Below are 26,386 nucleotides of genomic sequence, written 5' to 3'. Positions count from 1 at the left end.
GGCGTGCTCCCAGATTTCCGTATGAGATGTTTTTGTGAGAGCCAGGTGTTCTTAAACAATTTGCCTTTTTCTTGCCTCATTGGAACATTGCACTCGCTCCAAAAGGTGGGCACGTAGTGATCCGCAGAGGGAAAGTAGCTCACAGTAAATGCAGGATTAGCCCAGCCAGTGGCCTTATTTGTTTCGCATAGTTTCATCTGCCAGTTCCTGCTGAACAGCCGCGTTCCGAAAGTGTGGAAGATGTGGCTCTGCGGGGAGGCACAACAGCGTTCTCCTCTGGCTGCTGTGCATCTGTGACTTTGCAATGCAAATGGATTACGTGGCTTCTCACCTTGGGAGCGGAACCAGTTTTTCCCTTTTTCTGAGCCAGAAGGGTCAAGCAGCCAGCTCCAGGGGGCTCGTGAACATCGAGTCGAGTTGCTGCAGGGAGGGAGGCTCCAGCCAAGCCCCAGGTGGAGAGGCTGACAGGGACAGGGGTGTTCAGGGTGGCTTCCTCGCTTTGCTGACCTCTGAAGTGTCCTCTGTTCACCGGTGGTGGTGTCCCCGTCGCTGCTGGTGATGGTCATGTTGCTGCAGTGCCTGCCACCTGCTGTGGCACCCCTATGTAACAGAATTTATAGGCTACCCTGCTTTGCTCTCAGTTGTGCGTTCTGGAGATAGCTTCTTTCCACAGCATCTTTTTTAATGCTGGTTTGTGAAGCCCTTTTCCACTGTCCTACCCACGCGATCAGCACTCTTGCATGGCAGGATCACCAGGGCACATAGCCACTGCGAGGATTTCAGGGGTGTTGTGCAAACCTTTGAGCTGCCCTGATGATGAACAAGCTGGAATTAGGAGAAATTTCTTTGCTGAAAGAAGGGTTGTGTGGCATTGGAATAGGCTGCCCGGGGAAGCAGTTGAGTCACTGTCCATGGAGATCTTCAAGAAGCGTGTGGATTTGGAACTTAGTAGCATGGTTTAGTGGTGGACTTAGTGCTAGGCTAAAGGCTGGACTAGATGATCTTAGAGGTGTTCTCCAACCTGAATGATCCTGTGATTCCATGAGTTGAGGTTATTCCATTGCTTCTGCCCATGCACTGCAGGGTGAAGCAAAAGCTGGGGTCTCTGTCCCTCTGTTTGACTGCTCTGGAATAAAAGGTGAGTAGACGTAGGCAAAGGGCAGCAGCAGCAGCAAAGAGACTGCATTGGTAACTCAAGCGTAGCCCCAACGCTTGGGGAATTTGCAGTTGTGCAGGCAAAGCGTACGCAGACTATGGCATAATCCCACGGTGGTCAGAGTGGTGCTTGGTCTGATAATGTATAAAGCTGGGAGTTAAATTCTGACCCAGAAGAATCCCGGCAGGGTTGAGGACTGTTCAAACCTAGCACTCGTTGCTGTCGCAGTTCCTGTTCATGGGCTCCTCTATGTACTGAACAAAAACTCTTGCCGGTGTGTAATTGTCCTTGTGTCCAGCTGTGGTATTTGTGGCGTTCACGCTGCATTTGTGACATGGGTATTTTCTCCAAAAGACTGATTTTTTTTTTTTTTGATCAGAAGTAACCTCTTATGTTTCTTTGAGGATGAAACACTAAAGAATCGGTTTGGCATGTGCTTGGGGTGTGTTTTGTTGTTGTTTTTTTTTCCAAGACCCCAGTGAGATAGGTTAAGGCAAAGACCAGGTCATGCTTAAAGCAAATAAACAAAAAAAATTACAAGATACTGCAAAGCATCTGCCAGAAAATGAGGCTCATCTCTGCGGGATTTCCTGGTTAAATACTTGAGATAAATGACGTTCATTTAAAATGAATGTAGCTAATCCCCTGTTGCTCCAGAGAGGCTCACAGGGTGGAGTGGGTAGAGATTTAGATTCTTGCAGAGCTTAATACTTGTTCTCATTTACATGAGTATCTTACAGCAGTGTAACTCTGTGGGACCCTGTTCTCTTATTTAAGCCAATAGAAATTACTGTTGATTACTGGTGTGCAAAAACCCAAGTAAAGGAAGAATCAGTCATGTGGTCATTAAATACACATCACTTTTATTTATTACATTAGTCAACTTGAATGCCATAACATCTCTATCACAGTCATACTGGGTTGATTGTTAGATTTAATATCTAGGATGCGCAGCTCATCTTTTTGTAGTGGCAAGCATTGCAAAACCCTCTTCTTGTTTTAAAAGCCAGAGGCTTCTGTTAACACACAGTATGTTGCCATTTATATTTGTTCTTAAACTCAAAGGGGCAAAAGTGTTCAGAAGGGAAGAATGTAAGCAGGTCCTAAAGAATTCGTCTAATAGCCTATGAGTGGAGCATGCTGTGGGGTTGTGTTAGCTCAGGGCCAGCCGAGCACCCAAAACCCTTGCGGACCTTTGAGCCCTGCAGGCAGATCACGGAGCAGCTGGGTACGTTTGCATGTGTAATTGTGGTTGTGCCCAGGCGTCCCCTCCGCGCCGCCAACAGATGTAAGACTGCGTGCGTGCAAGTGTGCTTGTGAAGGGCTGATCCTTGCACGCTTGGCTTTTGACTTCAGAGCTGTGTCCGTGATGGTGCGGGAGGTGCGGTTGCTCTGCTCGGTGCTGGAGGTGAACCAGCCCTCCTCGGGGAGGCCATCTGTATTTGCTGAAGTGAAGCTGCATCTTGCAGCTCTCCAAATCAGCCTGAGCAGAGCCCTGCTGCTTCTCTCCAGCCTTTTCATTTGAAGGAGGGAAAAATAATAAGAAATCCTGTTGGGTTTGTCCTCTGGTCAAGGGCTGTTTATATCACGGAGCTTGGGCAGAGCAGGGTTGGGATTTGTGGCACTGCACAGAATTTCCTCAAGCCTTCATAGAATCATAGAATATCCCGAGTTGGAAGGGACCCACAAGGATAATCAAGTCCAACTCCTGGCACCGCACAGGTCTGCCCAGAAGTTTAGACCATGTGGCTAAGTGCGCAGTCCCGTCTCTTCTTAAATTCAGACAGGCTCGGTGCAGTGACTGCTTCACTGGGGAGCCTGTTCCAGTGTGCGACCACCCTCTCGGTGAAGAACCTCTTCCCTGATGTCCAGCCTAAACTTCCCCTGCCTCAGCTTAACACCGTTCCCGTGGGTCCTGTCACTGGTGATAACGGAGAATAGGTCAGCTGCCTCTCCACTCCCCCTCGTGAGGAAGCTGTCGACTGTGATGAGGTTCCCCCCCACAGCCTCCTCTTTTCCAGGCTGAACAGGCCTAGTGACCTCAGCTGCTCCTCACATGTCTTCCCCTCTAGGCCCTTGACCATCTTCGTCGCCCTCCTCTATTCCTCAAATTGATGTTCAGCTGCTTGAAAGCACTTGTCCTTGGTGGCTGTGCCATAGCTCTGGTTCCAGCACATCACCCAGCTCGTGGCTCAGGGACCAACTCGTGTTCAGCAGAGCTAAGGACGAGGTTCTGCAGCTGCAGCTCCTGGTCAGCATCTGAGGCTTTGCTACAAAATTAAAATGTCCAAGTCAATGTCTGAGAGGAAGGACCAGAGGGACATATCTGTCCCAGTCTGCTCAGTCTTGTCCTCTTAAACAGTAAAGACTAAGTGCTTCAAATAATGAGGAAAATGAGCTCTGCTTTAGTGAGTTTTTAATTACATGCACCAATAAGTGATTGCCCCTGCCTGTCAAAAAGCTACTCAGAGTCTTGGTGCCATTCCAGTTAGATGAGGAGAAGACGAAATTAAAAATCACCTATCCTCGTGCCTGCCATAAAACAAACCTAACCAACGTGTAATTGCTTGAAGGGGGGAAAAACAAACAAAAAAGACTTGCTGTTTGCACCAAGCAGCAAGCCATGGGCCCAAGAGCATCTCTGCACTTTGCGTGGACCAGACAGGAGGCGTGGAAGGGGCCGAGGTGCCCACAGCAAGGCTGAGCAGCGCTGTGCGACCCCCCCGGGCGAGCTGTGGGGCGGTTGGGGCCACCCCAGGGACCGGCCGTTCGGGCACCCCAGTTGCCCTGGGTGGGAGCACGAGGCTGCACATGGCACGGGCAGCTTCTGGGTAGGTCCCGAGCTGCCTCTGCTGAAATCTCCTCCTTTAATTATTTACATCCGGGTGACAGAGGCAGGGAGCCGGCTTGATATTTCTGCTGATTCAGCTAAAAGTTGCTAACACACGGTGTGTCTGAGGAGTTCGGCTTGACAGGCATTTTTTGCATTCTTGGAGCACCTATTAAGGCTTGATAACGAGCTTCATTGCAAACGTAGGTGAATGATTACATCTTGAATCTTCAAGTGAAGCTGCCACATCATGTCATTGAAAAGTCAGTCTTTAGTCCAAGCCTGCGTTTTGTTGCAGATACATTTCTGAAACTGAGAAGGAATTTTTGCAGTCCTGCACTGGGCTTGGGTGCAAAGGCGCAACCCCTGTGAACATCCAGGCGTAAGGAGGTAGCTGGCAGCTTTCAGCACGAGAAAAGGGATTAGCCTCCAAAATAAGTGGGAAGCACAACACATGGGAATGGCTTGTGGGGCTTTTAGCTATGACCAGATGAAGTTGTAGAATATAAAGTCTCTTTAGCTCATGGCAACTGGCCACGTGTGATGGCCCAGCGCTGCTGTGGGTGTTTGTAACAATGACGTGGGGAAATGGTTTCTGTCCTCTGCTTGCTTTGTTGCAGGGGAAGGGGGCTAGCACCGTTAGCCCATTGCAGCTGGGGGACCTGGAGCACGATAGGAAGGATCACAGCAAAGCAAGTCGCTGTCAGGCTGAAGTCTCCCCCTTGCATGCCAGTCTTGAGTCTTTCTAACTTCTCCTGCCTGCCTCCGTGCGGTCTCTTTAGAGGGCATGAGGAGCGGTGGCTGGGGGATTTAACAGTGAGCATTTCTCTTGCAAGATCTGTATCATTCACTTCTAAAAGCTGGAAGGAAAGTTCACATCCAGCGTTTCAGAGCTTAGCCTTTATGCGAGGAGTTCAAGGGAGTTGCTGAAGATTTATGGGCTGCTGTGGCGCAGATCTGCATGGAGCCGTATGTGTGGTGCATCCGGAGAACTCCCGATAAATATCGGGGTTATGCTGCCTAACTAACCATTTCCATTCCTGCTCTTCGCATTTAACTGACACAAATAAACCAACGTCCTTTGTTAAATCAACTTGAAAGTGACTATTAAAAACAAAAAGCAGCCGACAAGGCCGAATCCATTCCAGCGAGGAGCAGACATGCATCAGAGCTTGTGTATATAATTTGGACAATGCTGATGCTCAGATCATAAGCATTTTTATTGCAGGGTGTGTGATCTATCAACATGTCATTTGAGGCTTTTTATATTCATCTTGGGACAGGACTGCCCCAGTTTTGGAGCAGTGGCTGTGTGGCTCAGCAGGTCAGGAGCACTTGGCCGACGCTCTGTTCTTCTGTTAATTCACCAAAGCCTCAATTGAACAAATGTATAATTTGTGGGCTTGGAGCTCAGAAAATTCACTTGTTCCGTAATTAAGTTGGGAAGCCTGCACTTTATCTGAGCTAAGAAACAAAGTGCTGTCATATTTACTTCCCTTCCTTCATAGTCCCGTGGATTAAAATGACTGGTAGCTGATGAGATCTCCGGCGAGGAGCCAGATCGCAGCGAAGCAAATGTGCCGAGCAGCAGGCGACGTGAGCTTCTCATGTTTCTCACTCGCCACAGCAGTAATCATCTCGGCACAACGTGTTGCTTAAATACAGTTGTGCACGCTTGGCTCTGTTACAGCAGCACATAAATCCCGAGTGCGCTCGCTGAGGGTGCTCTGGATTCCCACCAGCATAACCAAGAACATCCGAGTTGCTTTTCAAAAGGTTTTCTTTCAAGGTATTCGCCCAAAGCTGTGTGGCATGATTACGATGCTAAAGCATCCGTATTAAAGACTAATTAAGAGGCAGCATCATTGATGTTTCTACTGCAGGGAATTTTCTATAAGCACTAGGGTGTACAATAGAACAGTTTCCTTTTTAATACTTGATGTCTTAATAACTGTCTTCGTGTATTACTGAAAAATATAACATGACCGCCCTAATCAACTGTTCACATTTTTTAAGTGGTATCAGCACTCTTAATTAACTCAAGTTTTAAGAAGTTGGAGAAGTTGAAAGCTGATGTGCTTTCATTCGGTGTGCTGCTAAGCTGATTTTCATTGATTTGTGCATGTGAATTAATCAGCCATCCGAGCACTTAGTTATTCCATTTGCCTCTGTGCTTTCTTTGCTTGTAAATGATATCTTTGAAGTTTATTAAAAGAATGAGTCATGTTGTAGCTCGCTAAGAATTTTCCCCCTCATAGTCATCCATTTTTCATGCTGCTCAAATCATAATCTGTATAATGAACAAGGGAAAATATTGCTATATGGAGCTGTGTCTGTACCGCCGAACTTTGGAGATGCATATCTTAGTTTCTTGGCTGGCTGCTCCAATAAGAACACTTAAAGTCTTTTTCAGATTTTCAAAGCTGGGCTTAAAAAAATTAATGGACTTCCCTGTTTAGTGTTCCCCCGATTCGTGTGCTGTTGTGCACAGTCAACCTGTTTGTGCTCCAGCTCTGAGTTATGGCATGCAGCTCAAATATTGTTTGCCTGGGCAGATTAATAGAGGAGGGTCATCGTAAATTTAACAGCGAGAAAGTAATTGGTTCCAAAACTTGCACAGTTTCTAATTAGCATGAGTCTGTTTCTTCGTAGCGCCCCCCTTTAAGCATCTGCCTTACAGCGTGGTTCACCTTGCTTTAATTTCAAGTGTTTGCTAAAGGTCTGTTTATTGCTGGACGTGACATGTTTGGCTTTAATGTAGCTGAACTGGGAATGGGGCATGCAATGTCAGCTGGGAGCGGGTGCCATAAACATGGTGGGGATGCAGGTGCCAGGTAGGAGAAGTGTTCTTGAGAAGAAAAACATGAGAGTGCATGTTTGAAATGCCCGTGCTTGATGGGATTTTGTGCTTGGAACAAAACAGTGGAAGTGTTGAGTTCAGGGGACTTGGGCTTTTGTCTGGAAGAAAAGCCAAGCTTCCTATGTGAATTTGCCCTTCTGAGTGCCAGTGAGTTTGTGACCTTTGTTGTGATATGACAGGTTAAACTGCTTCAATACACCTGTAACGAGTTTTATCTGGAAAGGCAGAACTAAGCAACAAGACACTTCAGAAAACTTCATACTGCTGAGCTAATTTATGAAAACCTTAACTCAAAGACGGAGCAAGGCTTAAGTGAAATTGTGGTCACTGCTAAGACTGATCACTTGAACCTCCTCAGATACTGATTTATATCTCCAAATTAAAATAAAAAATCTCCAAGTTATAGGGCTAGAAGTGGCTTTGTCTTCTCTGGACTAGGAGAACCTGTGGAGCTGCGCTGCCTGGGCTGCAGGGCACGAGTACTGCTGCAGAAAACCAGGTCTTCTGGGTCACTGCGAACGAAGCAGGGAGGAAAGCATCTTCTGAACAACGCCACTTCATTCAGTAACTAGTTCTGAGGGTGCTTCAGGGAAACAGCTTTTCTGATTGCTTTCTGGGAGACTTGTGCTCTTCATGTGCACACTGGTGAGCCGCAGAGCTTTGCAGACCGGTTTGCAGTGGGAAGCTGCTGTCCGTGCTCTGCGCAGCCGATGCTCGTAGCGCTTGTCATATCAGCCCCCAGGTGCTGGGTACTTCCCACCCCATGGAAAAGGGTTTTGGGGGTTCCAGCACTGCACGACCTTTATTTCTGCCGAGTCAGTGGTGCTGTGGCAGCCAGGAGTGGCAGGGGCTGTGGTGGGTGCAGGCGGCGCCGTTGTTTGTGCGGGCAGGGTCAGGGGAAATCTGCAATCAGCACCCCTCAGTTTTGTGAAAATCCCTCCGCTTCTTGCATACACTGGTTCTGGGGCAGTTGCTTCGGCTCTCAGCATTTCACAAAGCAACGTGGACTTCTCACTGAGTGGTAGGATTATAGAAATTATAAACTGTTCCGATGGCCTTTGGCCAGAAAATCGCAAGCTGCTTTTTAATGTGGTCAAATAAATTCTGCTCGTAAGTAAATAGTAAGAATTTCTCTACAGCACCAACTTAGGGATTTTGATCCTCCCTCTGTGTGTGCAGGAGACGGTCAGAGATGGACTGCTTTCCACGCAGCTCCCAGTATTTTCTGAATTAACTGAAGCAAAAGATTGCAGGACTAGCATGAATTGGAGGGAGCTTTTATAAATGCTGTTATGTTTTTGGGTGTCTACACACAACAGCAACCACACAAGTTGGCATCAGCTAGATGCAAAACTAACACTGGCTAACCCCAAGGCATGTAACTAATGGCTCTACACCACCCGCTTAGCTCCGAACCTCCTGCTCACCCTGGGAGCGTCCACCTTCATTTTGTGTCCCTGTGCTGTGCCCACCACCTCTCTGACCCTGTCGCCTTCCTCCGGGGCCGTATTTGGGCTGATTTACGGTGCCAGTGTTAGTTTTGCATCTAGCTGATGCCAACTTGTGTGGTTGCTGTTGTGTGTCTGCCTGGAAGCCAGTAGCTACCCAGCAGTTTGGACGAGTGCCCCCAGCCGCTGGTTTTTAACGAGGGTCTGGAGCACTGAGTGCCTGGCAGTCGCTGTCTGTTCTTGTAGGTGAGGTCTGGAAAGAACCTGCTCAAGGGTTTCTTTAGGATGCCACGCGTCCTGTACGTGCCGGTGAGCAGCCTGCAGACATCCATGCGAACACCACTGCTGGTACCAAGCTGGAGAAATACAAAATAATCTTGGAAGTTGGTGACTTGTTTCTTCAGCTAGAGTTAGTCAAGCAAAGTTTTCCACCTGGCTTCTAAAATCCCCTGACTTTGTGGGGCTTTGCGTCTGTCCTTTCCTGCTCAGCTGGGGCAGAACCAGCCAACCCTCGCAGTCTGCTCCGGGGCTGGGGCTGCCTTTAAGCTGCGAGTTTGGTGCTGGGCTTCTTCTGCCTGCGGGGCAGTGAATGCAAGACGGAGAGCAGCACCTCCGTCTAGGCTTGACGTTGTTTTACAGTGTTTTGCTGTTGTCTGTGGAAGTCAGAGCAGCGATACTGCAGGGCAGGGAAGCAGACCAGAGGCAAAGCAGGCTGAATTGGGAAGGTGAGGTTTTGGCAGGGCACCAATGCCAAGGTGCTGACCAGGGCTCCTGTCCTTTTTCCCATAGTTTCCCACATGTCCCTGTGCAATTCTTTCACTTCCAGGTGTACACGCTCATCCTTCCTTCCCAGAGGTGTTCACTTGCTGGCTTTATTGAGGGGTTGTTAGGTGCTTGGCTGCTGCTGAAAAACAGCTCAGGTGAGCAGAAGGGCAGAAGCGGAACTTTTTTTTTTTTTTTTAAAAGGGGGAAATCTGGGTTTTGCCCTGGGGAGAGGAGGATGCTTTCATCCCCGTGGAATCACTTTTGGCTTAGTGAAGGCAAAGTGTTAAGTGGCACTGGACCATGCAAATTCTGCAGCTTTAAAGCCCGGTTCTGTCCTGCTGTCCTGCTTTGAACTTAATTAGCACTTGTCTTCAGAAGATCTCCAGGTTCACAGGAATCCTCCTCTTTGTTCAGCTTTTGTACCTTTTTAATTTTTAGACATTTCTTTAGCCTCTCAATTGTGCCCTTTGTGCATGCACAGACTAGAAGGATAATTTGTATGCTTGTGGATTTTTTTCTTCCCCTTTCTTTTGAAAGAAAGGTATTTTAATGCTCTTTCTCTGGGTTCAAGCTGCTCCTGCCCTGCCAGCACCTACATCTACTCCTTTCTCCTAATGAGCCATGTCTCTGCCAGTACTGGCTCTGCTGCCCCGTGGGACTCTGCCCAGCCCATGGGCGCACGGCTGCATAATGATTTGCAAATGCCTCTCTTACACAAGTACAGGGAAGATCCTGCTGTTTCTGTAGACTGCCCAGTAGTCGGGAAGAACCTTGAGATCTCAAGTTGGGAACAGTTGAGTAAAGAGCACTGAGCATCTTGCTTGAAATGTGCAATCCATTGCAGCTGCAGAAGCACGTATCCACACAGCCCAGGCTACGGTTCCCTGGGTCTCCTTGCATGGGCACCATGGGAAGGCGGCAAATGGGCTTTTTGTTTAGATTGCCGAAACGGTGTTGATCTGGGGCAGTTACAGCAATTGACTGTGGCTAAAATAGACTTTTAACTGTCTTGTAATTAGATTGAACAGCCAGAAGATGGAGGGGCTTGGGGAGAACTGTTTTTACAATGAGTTAGGAAGAGATTTGTGCAAATAGTAGGGGATGGTGGCAGAAATTGCAGCCTTGGCTCAGGAGGGGGAATCGTTACCTCTGCAGAACATAGGGCCCCTCTGGAAACACCGTGCTGCAACTTCATACAGTCATTAGGGTTGGAAAAGACCTCCAAGATCATCTGGTCCAACTGTCCTCCTACCACCAATGTCACCCACTAAACCATGTCCCAAAGCACCATGTCCAACCTTTCCTTGAACACCCCCAGGGACGGTGACTCCACCACCTCCCTGGGCAACCCGTCCCAATGCCTGACTGCTCTTTCTGAGAAGAAATGTCTCCTCATTTCCAACATGAACCTCCCCTGGCACAACTTGAGGCTGTTCCTTCTAGTCCTATTGCTAGTTATCTGCGAGAAGAGGCCAACCCCCAGCTCCCCACACCTTGCTTTCAGGCAGTTGTAGGGAGCAGTAAGATCTGCCCTCAGCCTCCTCTTCTCCAGACTTGTTGCATTAGTCATTTGAGAGACACATCATGCTTCAAAGCAAAGCGACCTCAGACATCCCTTGTGCTCCTGAGCCACCAAGCACTATCCGTTTGGGTGCTTTGAACAGTTTTTGCAGGGTAATGCCTGACCTGTGTGTCACTGCTGGGGAAGCCTGAGCAGACAGTGGTTACCAAAGCACCGAGGGACAGGTTGATTTGAGGCTATCCCTGAATCCAGATTCTTTTTCATAAGATGCAGCACGAAGCGGGGTAAAATGGACCTGACCTTGAAGGGCTGAGCTGACAGTGACTGTTTCCATGTTTCTTCTCAGGGGGTGACGTACTGCGGAGAAAGCTCGGCCAGCAGCCTCACCATGGCCAACGTCCCCTGGCACGAAGAGGTGGTGCGCTTTGTCCAGGAGCTGGCCGAACTCATCCCAGACTACGAAATCGCCTGTGAGCACGAACACTCCAACTGTCTGCTGATAGCTCACAAGAAGGTGAGACTCCTCTGTGCCAAGCTGTGAGAGCAGGCACCATGCCTTGTCCTTGGAAGTGATGTGCAATTGCCTTATTCGAGCAGATTTTTTTTTCTGGAGCTAGCTGAATACTTCTGGAGGGAAAAATGCCTAGTATGTTCTGTAGAGAGTTAGTGAAGCCACTGCAGGTTTCAATTGGTCGTGATAACTCACAGCACTTCCATAGCGATACAAAGCATGAAATATTTAATGGGTCCAGGAAGAGCTCATTGCACTGTTTCTTGTGCTTTGTCATGCTCACTGCTTTGTGTTTTGAGAGAGGCAAAGGCAAGTCTTGTTGAGGTGGGCGAGCTGTTTTTGTCTCATTGCCTTATTTTTCTTTGTGATGGTCTTCACTGGTATATGCAGCTCTGTAGGGAACTTATGCTTCACACCAGGTTAAGGTAGTGTTTTGCCTCCTCTGGACCCTGGCAGTACCTTCCGAAGCTCTAGATGTCCTTGTTCGCTTCAACCAGAGCTGGAATAACATATTTTGCTTCTTCTGGAGCTATAATTTTGGCAAAGTTGAAGTTGATATGTAGACGTTAAATACCGGCTGCTTGCTTTTTTGAACTGGACCTGCCTTTCTGTAAAATCATTCATCAGAACGCAACCAGCACGTTTGTGTTCTCCATCCTGATGATGGATGGAGAAGAGGATGCAGAGCTGCCTTCTGATGCCACCCAGTGTCGTTTATGCTGCTGGGGCACTTTGCAAGCCAGGCATGTCTCAGCAACCTTTGAGCGTGTATGTAAAATGTTGTGTTAGAAACTCAGGTTCCTTCATAAATACCATCAACACAATTTGAAATACAAGTGAAGTGCCAAAAAATAATTTTTAAAGGATGCATGTTATGAGAAATATCAAGTACAACTTGGCTTTCTGAGCTCCAGCAGAGCTCAATAGAAAGATGATAGGAAATGTATAATGTGCTAGCAAGGCAACTGGTGGAGCAACTACTTATTATGCTACTAGTGATGATTTTGCACTTTGCATATTCTTTGCTTCTGTTCGTTGAAGCCACATATTTTCTCTTGCCATTTGCTTGGCCAGGGACCTGGTTTTAGTCAGTGTTGTATGGCTTTACATGCAGGACAATTCTGGCCATGCTATGCTACACCCAGGGAGTAACTGGTTAAAATCGCCACTTGCAGAAGGTCTGAAATATTTTGAATTGGTGTTTGGAAACAATTAGAATCTCATTGTACAAAACTTTTGTGCAGTTGCAAAACTTTGTTGCTTTTCTTGATTTACTGTTTTATGGGAATAGATGTAAAAGGAGCAGAAAAAAATGTGATACCTGGCACTATTTTTTTTTGTTTCAACTCACCGTAAAGTTGCTTTATTTACAGTCTCAGTCTTGGTTGTTGCCACTGGCAACTGTGCCTGAACAAATCCTTGAATGCAAAAAATCCTTTTCTAAGGTGAAAGGCCCAGGGAAAGAAAGGAAACAGATTGCCACCTAAGTTATTGATGCATAATTTAAGTAACACTGTTAGTAACAAGAATAGATTGATACCAGCCCAGGAGGAATTCAACAGCTGCTTTGCTTTCCAAAGCCATTAGGAGAGGGCATCTTTTGGAAACAATCTATACTTGGTACTAAAACAACTAATAAAAAAAATATATTTCTATTACATTTAATTCAGAATTTCAGGCTCCAGTGGAGAATAAAATTTGTCAGTGTATATTATTTGGAGAAAAATCTGTACTCTGGGAACAATCAAACTGTAGTGAGTAATTGCAAAATCAAAGGTATCTTTAGAAAGTTAAGGAGTTGCAGGAAGTAGGTAATAAAAATAATTTTAAAATGTGATTTTGTTCTTTGGGCTCTGCTAGGTCTGAGTTTTGAGGTTTTCAAACAATACGAATACTAATAATTTTAAACCCTAGTATTGAAGTGCCAGCCTCTACTAAAGAGTCTGGACACATCAGAAGTATTGCACCTTGATTATAGTCTCTGCTCCTTGACTTAAGAAGAGTCATTGATAGGCACCTGCTCACTTGATGAATAATAGTTTAGGATTTGAGCTCTGAAGTATTTTAAGGCCAGGGATTTAGGTAGAAAAGGGTTTTTTAGGTAGAGGAAGCTGCAGTTTGTCTAGTGGTATTTTCTTGTTTCAGGAAATCAAGAGGAGGTTATAGAAGCTGTTGCATTTTAGGGGTACTTCAGTGTCTCGAAAATCTGCTGTTAGTCTTTGAAGTCTCTTCCCCCACACATGTGCATGCACACGTTTTTTTTTTTTTTAATTCCGTTGACCAGAAGTATGCTCATGGTGTCTGTGTGTCTTTCTACAACTAAAAATAAGAGGCTAGTGAAAGCCTTCAGGCCTCGGTGAAGCTGGGGAAGCGAGAGGACTGCTGCATACCTCGGGGAGCTCTGGACCTGGCAGCTCTGCACTGTGCAATAGCAGCTGCAAAGGTTGCATGAGCTTAAGCCTTAGTGTGAAGTGTTTGCTTTCCAGTTACCCTTCACAGAGCCCTAAAAAAAAAATAATGCAGGGAGCACCTGCACTGCCCTCGCAGTGAGCTGAGGAACCACTAGCTGCAGGTGTTCCCACGCTTTGAGGTCAGCTGGGTATCAGTACGAGCCCCCAGGAGCCAGAGGGCAGCTGGGCTTGGGTGCAGGGTCCATCTGGATCCGGGTTCCCGTGGCTGTGGGATTCCTGTGGGATCTCTGTGTGCCCCAGCACGCTGACCTCTGGCCCGCTGCGTCCTGGCTGCGTCCGCTTTGGTTCTTCAGCAGTGGTGCTAAATCCTTCAGTAATTGTATTGCTTTGTACCAAATTCTATAAAGGCCACAGTACAAAAACCTAATTTGTTAGTGCTTTTGAACTAATTGGCTGAGATATTGAGACAGCGGTGACTTTATAATACAACCATTAATATGTATAACCTTTTCCAGAGTGAGACCTCCGGCAGCGGGCTTTCCTGCATGGTAACAATAAACGTCTCCTCGAGACAACCACAACGAGCACCTAAGGAGAGGGAATGTGCTCCAGTTGCCTTGCAGCAAACATTTTTTTGAATGAAAGTTAGCATTTCAATAATTTCTCAAATGAAACCCTCTGCCCCACTTTGCTGAATTTGCTTTATGCATGTGTTTACCACCCGCTCCCTTGTATCGAAGCGCTTGCCTGCCAATTACCTCCCCTTATGTTCGTTTAAATATCTGACTCGCTTTTGCAAGGGAGTTGGTTTCCAGCCATGTTCTCCCAGTTGCTTTCCAGCCCCGAGTTTCTTGTTAGCGCAGTCTGCACCCAGTGCTGCTGCTCAGTCTGGTCCTTAGCAGGTCTGTGTGTGTGTGAGCATCCCTGCATCCCCTGTGGTGCTGGGGTTGATTTCCATGTCAGTGAGCCATGCCTTAGCACAAGGAACACTTTTTTACACTGAGTGGAGGTGTCTGTTAACAGGGTGAGGTGAATGGCCAGCAAGCTCAGAGAAGTTGCTGTCAGCATCCTCTTTTGCCCCAATAAACACATTTGCCTGACTTCTGCAATCAGATTCAGGTCCGTACCCTGGATGCAAGATCCTCTAGGGCTGCTTGGTCCAGATGCAGCGATTTTGCCGCAGAGCTCCCTCGTCTCACCAGTGGAGTATTTTCTTTCCCTGGTGCTTCTGGCTGGCTCCTCTGGCGCAGCAGGGTCGCAGCAGGCACAGCGTGCCCAATGGCACCGAGCAGCTGCAGCACGAGCCAAGGCAGCCGCTTTTGGGAAGGTCTCTGCAACCACTCGATGGGGAAGATTTTGCTTTTGTTCTTCTTGGAGGCCCTGCAGGAAGGTATTCCCTGAGCTACCCCCTGCTGGTGGAGGACACTGCTGGTGTCCTTCCATCGAGGGTACAAGCGGTGTGATAAGGGAGACATACTTTCAGAGGAAGGACTCTCCTCGCTGTCCTCTCCTGGAAGAGATGGGGATTAGACTTCCCATATCCAAGATGTGGTGCTGAGGGTGCACAGTGTGCCACCACAGCAGATGTCATGGGTGGTAGCTGCAATTGAAATAAACTGGGGGGGAGATGGCAACATGGTCTGTGGTGCTCATCGCTCTCCATCAACCAAGAGATCTTCCCACCAGAGGTGAAATCAGCCTTCTTTTTGTTCCCACCAGGCTTTCCAGCATCACCCGTGTCTGTCCCGTGGGGCTCTGGTGGGACACGAGGACTTCACACGTGCCCTGGCTGTGCTTGTAGGAGGCTTGAGAGTTTGGGTGAAGGACAGTGAAGTTGCTCCATGCTGAGCATTTCATCTATATTTAGGGAGGAGAAGGAAGCACTTAACTACCAGCTGCAGATTGACTAACAAGGGTTATATGACAGAAAAATAGTCCGTCACATCTGTTTCCTTCCTGCCTCGCAAATCATTTGGAGAGCGTGAGCTGTCCCTGTGATCCTGCATCCCAGATCCAGAACTTGGACCCTGGCCTCTTGCTATCCTCAGCTGTTAAATCAGCATTACCCCACGGCTGTGACTGGTGCAGTACACGGGGAAAATGGACTTGGCTTGCTGCTTCATGTCAGAAGGTCACGAAAGATGCCACATCCCTGAGCTGGGGCTCCTCCCTGTCTCGGGACAAAGTGTCTCAGTAGCCAAAGTACAGCCTGATTGCAGGTGTGAGCAGGAGGTCTTATGGGTTTTAAGTTGCTTTTTTTTTTTTTCCCCCCCCTCTGTCTCCTTCCAAATAGGAAGGTGGCTGTGCTGTGCTTGATCTGGTAGTTATTAAAAGAAGATCAGTTATGCTAAGGTAATCAATTTTTCATCCATCGGAATTAAAACAGTCTGGATGTAGCCCTGGTTTAATTGGCAGATGAGTTGTTCATCTTTGCAGCGGGTCCAGATTAAAAAAAAAATCTGCAATAATGAATCTTTTCTTTAGACTAATTCATGCAAGATTAGATTTAATAAACAGAAGCTGACGAGTGGCAGAGGAACGATCCCACGAGCACCAGGCACTGCAGTACCGGCCCAGCAGCACAAGGCCAGGTCGCTTTTGCCTTGGTTTGGTGTTGCCTTTTTGTTTCGCTGCTCTCAGGAAACATGATAGCAAACCCCATTTCCAGGCACTGTAGTAGCCAGCTCTGAGAGGTGTTTCATCTACTTCAGCGTGGCTGCTTGCAAGGAATGGGTTGGTTATAACCTTCTGTTCCACACGTTTGTTACTTAACTAGTTTAATCTTTACTTCTTCCATGCAAAGCCTGAGGTTACAATTGATAAATAAAAATAAAAGGTTTTTAGCTTTTAACAAGCTGTGTGACCCTGTTAAGATTAATTTATCTACAGTATTTCTTCTTTTTTCCCCTGAATGACTCCAGCTCAGCCACTTTCACTGTTGAATAAAGGGAGCCTTAAATAATTGTGAGCCATAATTAGATGAGAAACTGCGTGTAATAATATAATGAATTATTTGTTTGACTTTAAGGAGTACTGTCAGAGTTCTTTGTACTGACAGGTGCCAAAAAGTCACTGCAGTTGCACAGTACAAGTTTTGTCTCTCATTATATGTGGTCTAATTAATAATGCCTTGTGTGCAGGAGTTGCTTACTGAAATGATTGGCTGCATCGGTTTTAAAGTAAGGCGCTCGGGACTGAGACCTTCAGAGTCATTTTCCAGCTGCCTTCCTGGTGTCAGACATTTTTCTGGGCGCAGACATGGAGAGCGGCAATACAAAGCCAGTAGCTGAAAGCAACCTTATTGCAAATCCGAAGCGGTAAATAATTCCTGAGCAGCACATTTCATGTGGCATTACCCTGCACTCAGACATCTATTTCAGGTCCCAGAGTTCTTAAACATTTCAGAACTGTGCAACCTTGAGAAGTAAAATGGAGTTGGAAGATGGGATTGTATTTCTCACAAAGGGAATCATAAAGGTGAGGCGGGCTTGCAAAGCCAGCCATGGTGGCAGCAGGAGGAATGGACCCATCTCAGCCTCGCGCGCTGCCTCTGGGGCTGCGATGTTTAAATTCCTTCTGACTGCAAGAGCCCAGCTGCACCGTCTAGACAGCTCACGACTTCTGTCCATTATAGAAAATCCAGATGTGCGCCTACCCCACCAAATCTGGTTCACAGACAGGTTCTCTGCAAGGCTCGTGCTGTTTCTTTAGGACTGATGTGCTGCAGCACACCTGGAGTCTGGGACTGGCCCCAAGTCTCTGGTGTCAATGCAAATGCAAGAGGAAAATGGATGGTGGGTGTTAACTTCTGCACTGCTGTACAGCTGCTTGTAGACAGGTTTATTTTTGTATTCTTAGTCAGATATCATTGCAGATCGATGAAATTTGCAATGTGGTGATGCTCCTGAGTTGTTCCAGCTGCTGCCAGGGGAGCTAAGGAGAGGAGTGTTTCTGCTATGCACTTTTGTCTCAAAATGCTCGTAATGTAAACCGTCTAGTGTGAAGCAGGTGGTCTTCGGTGACCCCATGGGCTGTGGGCTCACCTGGTCTGAAATGCAGTCTGCACTGCTGGCAGGAAGCTGCGCAGGTACTCGAAAACACACAGGCATATTTTTAAGTTTCAAGAATATAAGTACAGAAACATGGAATTTAAAAACAAACCAAAAAACTACCTTAAGTGCCAAAGTGCAAAGCCCCGTTCCCTTTCCTCAGAACAATATTTTTTCCTTATTAGTAAAAGAATATATTTAGGCTCAGCAAAGAAAGCATTTCAAGGGAAGGTGCTGACAAACGGACTGAGGATACCTGATTGCTTTTCCAAAGATAAGCTTTCTTCTCAAAGAGTGTAAATGGAGGGTAGTAGTATTGGGTTTTAATCTCTCTGCTTTTAAATGCTCAGACAGTGCAGGGAGTGAAATGCTGCAGGCTCTGAATGCATTACTTCCCATAAAAACAACGACAAAAAACTGTGGTTTTTTTGGAAAGCGCAGCCCTTCCTAAACCCTGCCTGCGGCACCGAAGCACCCCGCAGCACTGGGTCGCTAGAGCCAGCAGCAGCTGCTTTGCCCTGGCGACACAGAGCCCGCGTGTAAGCTGTCAGCTTGTGTCACTCGGCAGGGTTTTGAGAGAAGGCGAGGGAAGACCTCATCGCTTCTGAATGTGTAAGAGCAGAGCCAGCAGCTGGGTTTGATGTGGTTTTTGGGATGGGACATAAAAGTGCAGGCGAGGGAAGGGAAGCATCCGAGCTGCTGGCCTTACGAAAGCTCAGCTGCCGAGACTTGCTCTTGCAAAATGCTCTTTAATGTCTCATGCTCTGTGCAAACCAAGTAAGCGCTGACTAAAGCACTGGCCAAAACCCGTGTTTCAAAATGCTGGGGATTGCAATTAGAAAAACTGTTAGGGGCCTGGCGTGACCTCCCTGCACATCCAGACTGCTCCCCGCTGTCTGACACCGCATCCATGCTGCTGAACGCGCCCCGTTTCCCTCCTTGCTACCGATTGATTTTTGCGTGGCTTTTAAGACTGCATATAAAGCTGCTGTATTTAACTGATAAGTACTGCATGTGCCTGGGGAAGACTTCATCTGCCAGACTACTAAACCTGTGCATTTATCCACACGTCCCCAAGTCACTGAAGAAGAGCTGGTTGCGAGCCCCCACGCCCTGCTTTCTCCTTCTGCCCTGCATCAGCCTCATGGGATGCAATGGGGCAAGGCTGCCTTGTGGCCCCGTGGGCTGCGTGCCCTGGTTTGTCCTGTTCTGCCCGTGCTATGTCGTCCTGTCTGGGAAATGCACGCTTTTCTGCAGAGACCAACCAGCGTCAATGGGCAAAGAGGAGCCTTCTCCTTCTAGCATGTTTTCCTCTGAGGAGAATATAGCATTATCCTTGTTAGGACAAACTAATTGAGTTTTGGCTGGCTTCCATTTTTCAGCATTGGCATTTCATGTGTCACCATTTCTGCCTCTCTTCTATATTTTATCCCTCCGTATAAACCCCGTGTTTATTTCTTGGCAATTATGCATGTCTGGGCCAATGTAGTAAATTGTGCTACTATATCGTCCTCAATACATGCATAAATTTTTATCCTCCAAAATTGTTTATGCAAATAGGTTGGTAAGGAGAGAAATATGTAGTGTGGTTCTTCTCCTTCGTGTATGTTGATAGGTTTCTGCAGCAAGCAGCTCCTCTCCGTACAGACTAAACAGCTCTAAACATACTGCAAAAGCTGATTTAAAGAAATTTCCCATTCGTATCCACGGTGCTGCAGCTCTGCCCCGTGCACAGCGCCTTGCTGTCGTGCTTTAAAATAACTTTGAACCAAAAACCTGCAGAGCTGTAAGCAGCTGTTGTAGGGGCAGGGAGGTGATGCTGAGGGTAGTCGCAGCCACCTGATCCTTGAGCTCGGAATGTGTGCTTCCAGGTTTCTCTTGACTCGAGGGCCATTATGAGTTCCTTATGGGGCTCCTTGCACGAGCTGTAGGATCTGCAGAAATAGGGTTTTGCAGAGCTGGGCACCAGTTCGGCTTCTGACCGGAGCAAGCAGCGGTGGGAGCCTGGGGACCCGGGGACAAGAGCTCCCTGGGGGAAAGCGAGCGTTGGCCCCAGCATCACCTTGCTGTTGAGCAAAGCCCTCGGGAGGCGCTGAGTTTGCCTTTCCAGACAGCACAGCCTGGCCTCAGAGCCACTGAAGGAGCTTTATTGCTCTTTTTTTATGATGCTAACTTGAAAACGAGGGGAGGGTTTCAGCCGTTTGTCTTTTGCCATGTCTTTATCACCTTAAAAGACTTAACTGGGTAGTGAAAAATTCGATAAAACATCCAACTGCATTAGCCTGAAATAACACTGATGCCTGTCATTGGTTCACCTGTTGTATGGATGTTGTGAAACTGTTCTGAGTCTTAAATCTTCCATTATCTGTGAAATAATCATAAAATTGTTAAAACTCGATCTGTAAATCCTGGGCAATTGAGGCTCTTCTCCCCTACCCCACGTTAGTCTGGTTTTTATTCCTTAGCAGAAGTAATTGGTTTCCATGACAAGAATAAAGGATGGTTCCCATCTCTTTGTTTTTTATTGCTGTTGTTTTGCAGCCCCACAAATATTTAATAGTATTTAATCTGCTTTTGTAACAAACCCCAGGCAGCCTTCATCCGGCCGCTCTTGCGGGAGCTCTTGTTGCACAGGTCTGCAGCAGGCGGTTTGCAGCGTCAGTAGCTCTGCTGTGTCAGGAGCTGCACGTTTGTATATCGAGTCCAAATTAAATGGCTTAGAATCTCCCCTGGGTGCCCCAGCCGACATTCAGGACACCTGTGGAGCAATGCGAGTGATTGTGCAAGCCTGGGGGGTTGGCTGGGGGCTGCCGCCTCCGGGAGCTGGTGGGACCGGCTGTGGCTCACATAGCCACGGGTTTGGTGTGATCTGGTGAAACCAGAGCTCCATCATTTTGTCCTCAGGAGAGCACGTGTAGGGCTTTACTGTAAGGGGATGAGGAGGGGGCAAATATCCCCTTCTGCCACTGACCAAGCCACCTCTCCAAGCCTCACCTCGCTCAGAAGCACAGCCCAGAGGCTGCGGGTCCGAGCCCGCTGCACTTGGGCCACCTGCGAGCTGCGTCCTCCCTGCTTCTGCTGTACTTGTCCTCCGGGAGCCTCAGGAGTTTGTGCTGCCTGCCGGGGCTCTGGGGAAAGGCAGAGCTTTGGTGCTGCTCGAGGTTTGCTCGTGCAGAGGCAGCACCCAGTGCTATGTTCCTCAGTGCTGTCTGCTGTCAAATTGTGGGTCACGAAACCCCGATGCTCCGCCTGTTTGTGCTTAACGGGGTGCTTCTGGTTCGGGAAACATGGGGGCTCGTGTCTGTTGGAGCCGTCAGAGCTGCTAACAGCACGGTCTGCTTGCAGGAGCGCTCTATAACGTGTGGCCAAAATCACCCCACAGAGACTGGCGTGGGTGGGAGGTTCTGGGTTTTATCTCCTGCTGTTGGCCTTGTTGAAGGTCACCGTCTCCACAGAAGAACTGATAACACAGTGAGATACAGCCATGGCAGGGCATGAAGAAAATAGTTTGCTTTGAAAGGAGAAGCCATATAATTGTGTCCCAGAAGCTCATGTCAGACTTTCATCCCTGTGCAAGACAGCTTTTACCCCCAGGCGGGCAGTGGTGCTGTTCTGCTGGGAGGGATGACACCAGCACTGCTGACGCCAGCCCCTTCACAGCATGGTGTGGGTTTGTCCACGTGTGCCCCGTTAAACTGGGGTGCATGCAGCTGGGGCACCACGGGCTGGCGTGGTAGAGCACTGATCTAAGCGGGGCTGGTTCTAGAAATAGTTCTCGGTGTCTTCTGCTGGTCATAGTATGCTGCCATCGTGCTATTTCTAGCTCTAAGACTCCGGAGAGGCCCATATCTACGCCAGGGTTTGGGCTGGGGATGGCAGCTGCAGCCCATAGCCTTGTGTCAGCCGCCCCTGGTGGCACGAGCACCTCCTGTGGCTTTGGCTCTTGCTCAGCCTCTCTTGGCTGCAGGGTTAAGGATTCTTTGCAAGCTCCCCCTTCCCTCCTGAGATAAGAGCATCCCATGGGTTTTCAAGGAAACGGGCTTTACAGAATTACCTCTTCAGCTGGTTCCAAGTCTCAGCTGTGGCTTTATTCTTTATGTAGAAGGTTTCTCTTAGTTGGCCTCAAGTCTATCTAGGGACCCATCTGACGAGTTAGGAGCTCTGAACACGTCATGGGAATAAGCTCAGCAACTTGCTGTGTGCTAAGCAGCTCTGCCTCATGCTGTGTGTGTTACAGGCCATGTGGCTGGATCCTGTAGAATTTTTTGCCCTTAGTTTGTGTGAGAATTTATTGATGAATCTCAGTAGTGAATCAAATCTGGGGAGGGCTCTGATGCACGGTCTGAACTTGTTCAAGTGTCTTCCCTGCAGCCTCTGGCTTTTGGCATATGATGTTTCCAGACAGGCACTGGGGATGGAAAGAGAGGGATGGGAGAGCAGAGAGAAGGCGCAGAGGAGTGCCACGGGCAGAACAGGTCCAAGCCCCGGGTCTGTGCTGGCCGCAGAGCACCACCGCCTGCCTGCAGCACTCCCAGCTGCTGCTGTGCTGGGAAAGGCTGCGAGCGGGACTGCACAAACTTGCTCTGGGATGCTCTTCGTGCCGGTAAGGTTTGAGTCTTGGTAGTTAGGACTGCACCGGAGGGATGGGAGCTGGGTGACTTGGCCAAAGTCATCTAGCACCTCCCATCGGGAGGGAAGCTCAGCTCTCCTGAGGCTGGGTCTGTCGGGGACCTGTCTGCTTTCCTAGCGATGCGTTGCCTCCTCTGCTGTTGCTTTATTTGCAGCCACTCACATGGGAAAGGACGTGTTGCCTTGTTTAAACGTTAGCATATGAAGAATGAGCCTTGGGCGAGCGTATTTACAGTGAGACTTCTTCCCGGCTGTTCTGGCTCTGCAGTCACACATCTCTGCTCTGGGGGAAGGACTCCTCCTGCAACAATTTGCTGCAATTACACAGGCAGCAAGAGATTAACATTGGCAATATTTGATTCAAAATTTTGCAGGTATCAGCAGTTTTTCCAACCAAAAAAGCTTTTAGCTCTTGGGCAGAAAGTCAAATGCCATTTAAATGCATAACTATCAGGTTTTGAAAAAATCAGGAAGCCAGTATGTTTTCCCTCTTTCTTTGGATAAGCTCTCAGCTCAGACAAATCCTGATTGAGGATTCAGTCAAGGCTGCTGCTAAATTAGCAGAGCAGGTCTGTGAGACAAACGCAGCTTCAACTTGTCAAAGTAAGGAATTCTTAAAATTCGTGTATGGAAAGAGGATCCGTGTCATTAAACCTTTTTATCTTTCCCCACTCCCAAACACAGCCCCCTTGCCCTTCATCAAGGGACAGCTGGGTATTGGGCTCAAATTTATACATTGTCTCCAGGACTCCTCCAGTTCCCCAAATCAAGGTGTCTAAGGTCTAAACGACAGTGCACTGGCAAGTGCAATTGCACCTGAGAACCGGGCTTTGGGATACAAAGTGGGGCTGAAACAATGTTAGGATCTAGTACTTCAAAGGATCGGGCAAGGCACCAAACAGTCAAATCTTCATGAAGCTTATCTGCTGGTAGACAGCTCTGCTAAATGACTACAGCTGTAAGAGAAGTGGCCATCCTGTTTCTGCGTTTGCTTTGTCAGACCTCCTGGATGAAATGTAGCTCAGAAACAGTGAGCTCCTGGTATTTGTCTGCCTGAAGGATTTCCTTTTCCTCTTAAGGAAGTTATCTTAACTTCTGGATGACTTCACCTTGGACCTTAATGGGGCCAGAAATTTGGAAAAAAAAATAAAAAATCCACCTGCCCCACAAAAAAAAAAAAAAAAAAGGAAAAAAACTACAGCTAGGAAACCAATTTAATACGCACCCAGCTTCAGCAGCTTGTCCCACCATGAATCACCGCCATGGTGGTACTCCCTGCTCTGCAGCACAGTAACACGTCTCTCTTATTTCGCAGTTCAAGGTTGACGGCGAGTGGTGCACCTGGATCAACTACGAGCGCTTCCAGGAGCTGGTACGAGAGCACGAGAGGAGCGGGGGATCGAAGACGTTCACAGCAGCAGACTACACAGCCAGGACTCCTCGCTGGGCGCTGTTTGGGTCCAGCCAACGGGGCTTTGATCCCCTGGACGTAAGATACCAGCGGAAGAACAAAGCAAAAGACATCTCCGGGTGCTGACGTTAGGATGGGGCTCGCCGATCTGCAGGCTGGCTGATGGATGAGCTTTGGTCTTCATTTCCAGACTAACACCCATATCAAATCTGTTCATGTAGACTTTCTGAAGTTGGATATTGAGAAGGATGGTGAAGTCTTTGTTTAACCCTTCCCTCCTGTTTTTAGGGCTTCTTGGATGGAAGTATTTATAACGCTTTTTACCTTGTACAAATGCTACGTGTGAGCAATGTATCGCCGTTGGCAGTGCCATCGGGGAGGCCGTGTTTGTGATCTCTGCGGCTGATCGGGTGCAGGGAGCAAGCATTGATTTTACTTCAGTGCCGAGTCGTAAGGGAGCCCGGGGGGTGCACCCAGCTCAGCTACAAAACGTGCAGTGTCCATAAGGATAAGTGTGAAGGGAATTTAGTCACTGCTGGCTGGCTGGATCTGTGCAGGCGTGACTGCAAGCAGATCTAAAAGCCCTGCTGAAGGCCTCATTGTACCAACAACTGTACCTTTATGTGTTTTGAACACCTGCCATCTGCTGAGAGACCCTGTCTGATGCCCAAGGTTCAGCTTACTGGGGGCGGTGTAAGTAACAGCACCCCTGGTAATGTCGTGTGCAACTTCTGATATCTGTCCAAATGTTTTCCAACTTCATGGTTTTGGCAATGTGTACTTTCCAAGCTGTTTTACTCCAGTCTCCCAGCAGCCTTAACCAGCACATGATCCCTCAAAGCCACGCTGGGCTCATGGAAGGATGCTTTTGCTCCACCTGTGCAATTCTCCAGCCCATTGTGGTTTAAGCCAGCAGGCAGCTCAGCACCACGCAGCCGTTTGCTCGTTCTCCACAGTGGGATGGGGGAGAGAATCGGAAATAGGTAAAACTCATGGGTTGAGGTGAAGACAGTTTAACAGGCCAGAAAAGGAAGGGAAGATAATAAAGGAATATACAAAACAAGTGATGCATGATGCAGTTGCTTGCTGCCTGCTGACTGATGCCCAGCCAGTCCCTGAGCAGCAGTGGCCCCTCCAGCCAACTCCCCCCGCTTAATTGCTCAGCAGGACACCGTAAGTTATGGGATATCCCTTTGGCAGGTTTGGGTCACCTGTCCTGGCTGTGTCCATTCCCAGATTCTTGTGCACCCTCAGCCTTCTCGCTGGCCGGGCAGCATGAGAAGCTAAAACGTGTGGCTTTGTGTAAGCACTAAAACTTTGGTGTGTTACCAACATTATTTTTCTCCTAAGTCCAAAATATGGCACCATACCAGCTGCTGTGAAGAAAATTAACTATATCCCAGCCCAAACCAGGACCCAGCATCACCGCTGGTTTGGATGGAGGCGCCAATCTGATGTAAGTGAAAACCCAATCCAGTTGATTTCTTTTGTGTCAAGAAACCACTTCTTATCTTGGAGTGGTAACATCCAAGCATGGGGGCCACTGACACAACCCCAGGGGTTGCTCTGAGAGACCCTCATGCCTTACACTCCCTTTGGAGGTACTGGGGTCTGGCTGGCAAAATGCATTGAAATGAGAGGGGAATGGGTTGTTAGCTGTTGGGAAGATCACTGCTCTCACGTTCCTTTCTATTTATGCAATACCCGTGTCGGCTGCGGTCTCAGTGTGAGCTCTCACTGATGTGTTAGGAAGGACTGGTGTGAAAATACCCAGGGCAGACCTCACTGGGGAAGCACCGCTGCAGTCAGGCTGTGTGTTCAGTCACTGAAGGCCTGAAATAGCCCCAGACATCCCTGATCCCTGCTGACTGCCTCCCGCAGCTCTGCCAGAGTTTCCCCCAGGGGGCAGGAGGGCTGCCCCGCACTCTCCTCCTGCTCCGCTGGGGCGGTGGCAGCCGGTGGAGCTGACCCGCTTCCTCCAGCGGCTGCGTGATGGAAGTCTGACACTGCTCCAGCTGAGGAGCCTGGCCAAGCCAGCTGCAGAAACGTGGCCTGAACGGAGACCCAGAGGTGCCAGCTGGGGGTGGGAGGAGAACGCAGTCCCGCTCCAGCATCTGCATCCCCACTGGGCTCCAGGTGCTCGCAGCGCTCCCACCGCTGCTGGCTCCGCAAGCGCTTGCAGCCTGCGATCCGCAGAGCCCACGGCGTTGTCGATGGGCGCTCCTCAGATTGTGACTGTTTTTAAGATTACCTCATTTCTTAAATCGTTAAAAGTGATTCTGAAAAAGAAAGAAAATAAAAAATGTTTTTCCCTAGGGCACCTTTGCGTGTCATAGCCGTACAAGGCTCTGTGAGAGGGGATGCTAACAGGATTTTAAGGACATGAAAAGCACAAGTGTTGCAGAATATCTTTTTCCTTGATAGCACAGGGAGCAGAAGGGAGAGCACCCACGTGCCTGTGAGCAATGGAGAGGGCTTGGTGGGTGGGAGGCAGCTCCAACAGGCCCATCGTGGCTTCTTCACAAAGCACTGGAAGGAGGTTGGAGCTAGTGAGAAGTCACCACGCTTCCACAGGGACACAGGTGGCACCTGCAAGCCCTGGGCAGGTATGGGACATTTCCAAGCCATCTCTGTGTCTGGATATGATGGAAACCTGGCATGACAACGTGCTGGTGTGCGTGCGCTGCACCACCCAGGTCCGAACGCAGGACTCAAGCAAGCCCAGGTGACCGTGAGGTGTTTGCACTGGGTGACTGCATCCAGTTGGAGGATCCAGGTGTCCCAGCCAGGCTGG

General features: G+C 48.5%; 1 protein-coding gene across 5 annotated transcripts in view; it reads left to right on the top strand.

The window, feature by feature from the left end:
- Positions 1-24,652, top strand: part of TYW1B (tRNA-yW synthesizing protein 1 homolog B) — a gene marked incomplete at its 5' end in the record, with an annotated part of 108,178 nt that extends 83,526 nt beyond the window's left edge. For all 5 annotated transcript variants that reach the window (XM_080562857.1, XM_080562858.1, XM_080562859.1 and 2 more), the window contains 2 exons: positions 10,928-11,095; positions 23,497-24,652. In XM_080562857.1, coding sequence (XP_080418983.1) covers positions 10,928-11,095; positions 23,497-23,718 — 390 coding nt within the window. In that variant the 3' untranslated portion in view covers positions 23,719-24,652. The remainder of the gene's footprint in view (positions 1-10,927; positions 11,096-23,496) is intronic.
- Between the last annotated feature and the right edge of the window lie 1,734 nt (positions 24,653-26,386).

The sequence above is a fragment of the Anser brachyrhynchus genome (genome assembly GCF_964034855.1).
Source record: "Anser brachyrhynchus genome assembly, chromosome: 20".
NCBI lineage: Eukaryota > Metazoa > Chordata > Aves > Anseriformes > Anatidae > Anser > Anser brachyrhynchus.
This window is presented reverse-complemented; position numbering and strand designations above follow the sequence as displayed.